At 40.7% G+C, this 6,878-nt stretch overlaps 1 protein-coding gene across 1 annotated transcript; it reads left to right on the forward strand.

Moving 5' to 3' along the window:
• Window positions 1-1,246: 1,246 nt before the first annotated feature.
• On the forward strand, window positions 1,247-2,707 carry MELLADRAFT_67694 (uncharacterized protein; the record flags this gene model as incomplete). Its single annotated transcript, XM_007416029.1, has 1 exon — window positions 1,247-2,707. The coding sequence occupies one exon, from the start codon at window positions 1,247-1,249 to the stop codon at window positions 2,705-2,707; it is 1,461 nt and encodes a 486-aa protein (XP_007416091.1).
• Between the last annotated feature and the right edge of the window lie 4,171 nt (window positions 2,708-6,878).

Below are 6,878 nucleotides of genomic sequence, written 5' to 3' on the forward strand. Positions count from 1 at the left end.
GTCACAACTCCGATATTGGTGATTTGGTGTAATTTTTGCAAGGCGCGCCGACCCCCGATTTCTCGAATTTTCTGACGCCTGGGCGCGTTTTCTGCGCCGCGCTCACAATCTGACCTGACACATCAGGTGAAGATGATACGCATGGTTTGCAGTGGCGAGCCGTAGTAGTGGGTCCCACTTGTTTAATTCATACTTGGTTAACCAATTGGCCTGAAATTTTTTTCCGCTCAAGAGACTTACATATTCGGTGCATGTTTGAATTTGGACGCTAGTTCGGCCATCAGGATGCCAGGTGATATCGGATTGATCGACTTTGCTTTCCGAATATCGTCTCGCTGAAACAATCCGAACAGCGATGGGTAAACTTTCTTCCTATCATCTCAAAAATTTCAAGTATACTCGGGAGTTTAAGTCGAAAATAAGTAGATGAGGTGCTACTATGCTGATCAATGTGCGACTCAAAATGCTGTATGTGTTGCCATTCGAAAAAAAACTCACGTAGGATCAAGATCAACGTCGCACCACTTATGCCGGCAGAGACCATTTGCTACCTTTCTCCATGGTCGGATACTCACATGACTCTTGGTTAGAATTTGCCGCCATCTTCACTCAAGCTTGATATTATTCTGCACTCAATATCAATCCCGCTCACAGCTTACACGATGACTGAAGTAACTTTGAGAAGTAAAGGAAGAAGGGAACAATTGCCTCGGTCAATGGACTCATTCGAGGTGAAGTTCGTATGACCAGCTTCTCAAAACTTCGTCCGAGGCATTCGATTTGTGATCCCAGTGTTTGAACTTTGAATTCGCAGTCACCGTCAAATTCAAGGCGCGTGGGCGCGTGTCTCGGCTGAATGGACTCTGTTGAACCGACACTATCCCGGCAACTAAAGGGAAGTCTGATGATAATTCTATAGGCCTAGAACCCTTGTAACTTATCATGACTCATGTCGTGTTGCTTGAAACTGACCCTAATATCCTTTTCGGTCTAAAAGTTGAATCGCATATGGTCATTGATCATGCTTCGGTGAGGATATCGATGCTGATGAAGTCGGCATGCTATATGGACGCTGGTCTTTTTGCGAGCACCCCAAATAAATAAAACCTCATTTGGCTAGACCATCAAAAGTGACTTTCTTAGAGATTTGATCATAGATTTGATCATCAAAATCAATACTTTCCTTCCTTCCTTTCTGTATCAACCAATACACAATCTGAAAAGAATTCTACGCTCATTTCACATCATGCGTTTGCAACTTGCATTCATTGCTCTGGCTTTTAGATATTCTTTCACATCAGTTCTCTCCTTTCCCACTGATAGTAACGAGTCATCTCCTCAAACTCATCTTAGCCGCTCTATCAATAGGCGAACGGTAGGCCCTGTCGATCAGATTGCTCATATACGAGAGGAAACACGCTTAGAAACCCCTAAATCAATCTTTAGTGCTGAAGGGGTTGTATCCTACAAAGGCTCATTCAAAAGCCCCCCTCGCGTAACAACTTACAAAGATGGAGAAAAAATTAACGCAGAAACTGAAGAACGTCAGATTCGAGATGATACATCTGATCAACAAAAATCCGACTCTGAGGTCTCATCCTCCGACAACCCCATCGACAGCAAGACGGGTTTACAAATCTATTCAAAAGAATGGTCGAGCAAAGACCTTTTACCTGATGTAATGATCCGATTTGGAGAAGCCTTAGGAATCGACAACAAAGAAGTAAAGCCTTTGACAGGACAATCATTTGATGTTTTAAAAGCCTTACCCTCTGACTTGGGCTGGGATGAGAAGCAAGCCAAGTTAGAAACGGCGCAGGTGCTTGAGTGGTACCGAACCAACAAAGTGGCTTCATTAGCTCCTGATCAGCAACAAGTCCTGGATTTCAACCTTGCAATCGCGATCTTAGATCATCGACCTTGGTGGACCGAAGATAACATGAATGCTTGGCAAACTACAAACATGCCTTGGGAAACCATCACTCGAGTCGGTAGCATCTTAGAGCGTAAAGTCAAGAATCCTATGAGATCCGAAGAACTCAATAATGTTCGAAAAGAAATCTTGACCATTCTTGATAACTTTGCCACTCACAACAATATTGAAGAAGACATTGAATATCCCATGAAACGATCTCGTGGAGCAATAGCTGAAGCACTACAAGAAGTGACCGGTGCGAACCAAGCATCCAATTCAAAAACTGATTATCCCGACTTTGAAGAGAAACTTGGATTGATTGCACCTCAACCTAATGAGATTGCAGAAATTGAAGTCTTTCTAAAAACTCAAGAAGGTGAAGAGCATTATTTGGATAAAAGCATTCGAGTTGCAGTTCATATGCAATTACTTCTTAATGGAATTCCTTATGATCTAGCGGAGAAATATGCGAAAGCTTATAAGACAGTTAGTGCTTATGTTTTTACTTTCCCTCAAGATGCTGCGGATATCAAAGCCCTGAAAGACATTTTACCGCTAGAGGATGGAGGAAATATAGCTCACAGTACTACATACACAGCTTTGAAGAGATTTTTCCAAGCTATTTATGGTAATCTAGATGTGAACTATGTATCTACGAGAGCTTCAGTGTTGTTACGTGAGCAGACAAAATGGACCCGACGGGTCAAAACTGGCCTTTTGCAAGCTCAACGACCTCAAGGATTTATCAGTAAGTATGAAGTTTCCTTGCAACAAATTTTGTTAAATGTGTAGTAGAGAAAAATGTTTACAATCTTTTTTTGCACTTCTACAACAGTGATTTGAACTTGAACACCAAGAATTGAAATCACTTAATCACTCAAAAGCCACCATTGCTGTTCTGAAAATTTCTGTCTCTCTGTCGTAGTCACAACTTCCAAAAAATTAAGATACAAGTTGATTCTTATACAGTTGCTTTCCTTTTTTTGTGGTATCATAACACCAAAATTATCTTTGTTAGACAACCCGAACTGAATATACACAAGTCTATAATTCATTGCTGAACACTTTCCTCGACAAATTGCCAGACTTCTTTAGTATCAGTCACAGTTGCCTTAAAGGTTGAATCATGGTTGGTGTTTGATTAACTGAGTGTCGGAGATGCGGTTGTAAAAGATAGGGCAAGTTGTACATAATAACAAATCCCCTAAGCACCACATTAGGGGTTGGGCAAAATTTTGACCAACCAGTTTGCAAAACCCATTCAGTCATAGTTCAATGATTTAAGAATCCTTTTGAGATGGCTAGAAAGCAATATCAAAGCCACTCTTAACCAACCAAAAATTTTATTGATCTTTTTGCTTTGCAAAAATACAGACCAGTACAAAGTGTTTCTTGAGAACTCCAAAGCTTCACCCATTCAGAAGGCTTACAGGGAAAAGCAATTTGCACCGCTGGGCTTGTAGTACAAGCCATGCACACACCCCTTTTGCACCTTTCACATATCCTCCAACCCTTCTCTTCTGGCAAAAGCTTGCCTGGGTATTGCCTAAACACTCTTGGATCTGGGCTCAGATCCGTAACAGATCTGTGAAATCCAGAAAACTTGTCCTCTGCCATCTTTGACTCCTTTCGGGAGGCTTCTCAGAGGCGCAAAACCAGTTGGTTGAAATATTTCTCAACCCCTATTCTCCCTGGTTTGTGTGTTGAGTTTGGGTCTGTGTCAGGGTTTGTTTCCCAGTCTTAATTCTAACTAAAGCACAACCTAAGGCATAGTTCCATGATCTAGTTCTGAGGCCAAGGGTATAAACCCATAACTCAATAGTCAGAGTTTTTCACCGCAAGAATTTGATAATTTTTGTACACACAAAATTACCACTTCTCATCACTCATGGCTCAAGTCAAAACTACTCATTTGACAATTCATTTTCCAAAAAGGTTTTGGTAAATAAATTGTTAAAAAAGATTTTGGTAAATAAATTGTTAAAAAAGATTTGTCCATGGGTCTGTGTCAGGGCTTGTCAGGATGGGACACAGGAGTTATCTTCAGAGGTCCAGCCAGTGGGTGCTGGAGGTTTGCAGTTCAGGCTGCTGATGACTTTGCACCTGTCAGCCCTCGAGCTTTTGCGGAGCAAAAGCCAAGAGGACTTCAAATAAAAATATACATATAAAATTACAAAAATAAGTACATCACCTTGCGTCTAGTTTCAAAGACAAATCAATAGTAAAAGTTTTGTATTTACACCTTTATAGCACCTCGCGTCTAGATACCAAAGAAGGATGTAAATACACATTAATTTTTATCTCCTACACTCTTATAAATACAAACACCTTGTGTTGAAGTGTCAAAGACGAAGTTAAAAATACTCAGATATCTAACGACCTTCAAAATTAGAAGAAACCGTGAAATATCTTTAGTGACCAATACAACTAAAGAAACAAACAGAGATTCCCAAAAGGGAAGTACCCATTCCTTGTCCAGATCCGTCTAAACCACAAACCGGCCCAAGACAACTGAATAAGTAACTTAGAGAACCACTAGATAATCATAATACAAGCAGAAGGAGAACATGGTAACCACAGGTCAGCCATCAAGACAGCACATCTATAAATAACAGAGTCTTATCCCGGATATCTGGAAGGACTCACTTCTTGACAAGCAACCATCTTATAAAGATACTAGAAGACATCAAACTATTGTTCTAGCATTTTTGCAAATCCTAGTAAAACATACGTTTGGAAGCTTTAATAAAAAGATCTTTAGTAAGTTACTCATTTACTTCTGTCTTTCATCTTTTTCTTAAAAAAACTCCTCTTTGATATATCCTTGTGGGATTATAGCTTTGCTGCAAAGTCTCGAGCTACTCTCATTCCTGGGATAGTTATATCTTGGTCACGTACCACTGGTTCTGCAACGTAAAGTTGACAGAATCCCTGTGTCTAGTAACACAGGCGCTTTCGTTGGAACCTTTACCATCAAAGGAAGCTACCGGTTCAGAGCTTGACCATCTCCACGCTGTAAACCTACAGTGGACCGGGATAATCTCGTTGATATATCAAATTATCTCCATCACACATGATTTACGCACTACTTTGTTTCTTTCTGTTACAGAATATAAGTTAGTGCATTATCTTACGGAACCAGTAAGATACTTGTCAGGACTTTAAAGTGAGTAATTAGCCATACTCACCTGCTTTAACTATAGCCACCCTGACAGCACCACTTGATATTTCATCCTCCTCATTTTGTGTTTTATCTCATACATTGTTTTCAATCTATCATTTTTAATCTTTTTTTCTTACAGCTTACCACACCTGTATCTAAATTGAAACCCTTGGCATCAAGAGCACAAACACTGTGCCCGTGGAGAGCGCGCCAGACGTCGGGGGCTCCAACAAGTACAAAGGCTTCCCTTTGTACTCTTGAGGGCCCCCGAAGTCTAGGGCGCCCTCCACGGGCACAGTGAAAGTATGCCCAGTCAATGATTATGAGGCTTGTAACAATTTTGCCCCTTTGTATACCTTTGCCATCATCATGAAGTGAATTGATTGCAGGTATTATAGAGAAATAAAAAAACAGATACTTGGGTATCAAGATATAATTAGACAGAGAGTTGCCTTCTATCAAAAGGTGGATGTTGATAGGAAGCCCCGACTTTATTGATGTGAAAACAGATTTTGCACTTGCCAGGGAGATTTTCTGCTGTAAATTCTAGTCAGTAGATATTTAGAGCTCTGGTGATGTGTTGGAGTCTTATGAGCAAGTGTGGCTGATATTTCACAGCCCTTGCTGGGAATTGTGCAACCATGAGCAGCCACCAAAAGCAGAAACTGGCTTTAGATCATGTGGGGTTTATGACCTTGAGCTCTTGATGAAAAACCCTCCAGCTTTTATTTGTGGAAGGGGGCATATGGCACTGATTGCAACCAAGTGATCTTGATAATCTGAAGAAGGATCTAGGAAATCTAACACTGGGTCAGTAAGTGCAAAAATGGAAAACCTGTAAGTAGATGTAGGAATTTGGAATTTGTGTTGAGAGAGCATCTCCAACAGTTGTGAACCAGTAAAACACATACAGAGCCCTGCCAAAATGTACAGCTTGCTGTGTTCTCCCTCAATAAATGAGTGCCCTCCAGTGTGCACATGAGAAGACCTTTCCAAGGTTGTGCCCCTGCCAAAAACAGACAAGCTCAACCCAAACCATAATAAATGATATCTCATTGAGTTGTTCTGTGAACAATTAAAAAACTCGACAAAGTTTCATGAAGATATCATTGGACATATGAGGTATGATTGTGTCAAAAAGGTCTCCAATACAGTCAAACCCACGCAATTGCATACCCGCGCAACTGCATAATCAGCCTTTTTGCATAGGCCAGGACTTCCCCCAACTTGGTGCGGGCTAAAAGTCGGATTTATTGCATAATTTTGTCAAAAATGATAATGCATAAGTCAAAACCCAAAAAACCGGGTCTTGCAAGCTCAATTGCATAGCTTTTACTCAAAATACAGGATAAAAAGTACACAATCAGGCATAAACCTTGAGCCCTAAGTCTTATAGCCTAGCTCATAACCTGCAAAAATGCATAATTAAATAAATGTAAATTCGTAAAGCCCCCCCCTTCAAGCAATATCTCAGCACTTATACCTCCCCTTAGGGCTAGACACATATACAAAGGTACATCCACCATGACACCCCTACTGTTTCAGCCACCATTGGTCGTAAAGACGACTTCCTGGTTTGCTGTTGAGGGGTGTGGGGATCCATTATCTTTGACTTCCAAATTGCTGTCTATTTATACCCAATTGTTTGGGTGTAGCATTCCTTTCTTTCGCATTTGCCCACTTGTTGATCAGTTTTTTTCCTAATCTGCATTACCTACGAGTGTTTCTGAAGCTTTACAGGTTGTCAATTTCCTATTTTGGCCCCTCTAAGGAACCCTTTCACCTCTTGCTTTCCATACA

This window comes from Melampsora larici-populina (assembly GCF_000204055.1).
Source record: "Melampsora larici-populina 98AG31 unplaced genomic scaffold MELLAscaffold_56, whole genome shotgun sequence".
In the NCBI taxonomy this organism is placed as follows: domain Eukaryota; kingdom Fungi; phylum Basidiomycota; class Pucciniomycetes; order Pucciniales; family Melampsoraceae; genus Melampsora; species Melampsora laricis-populina.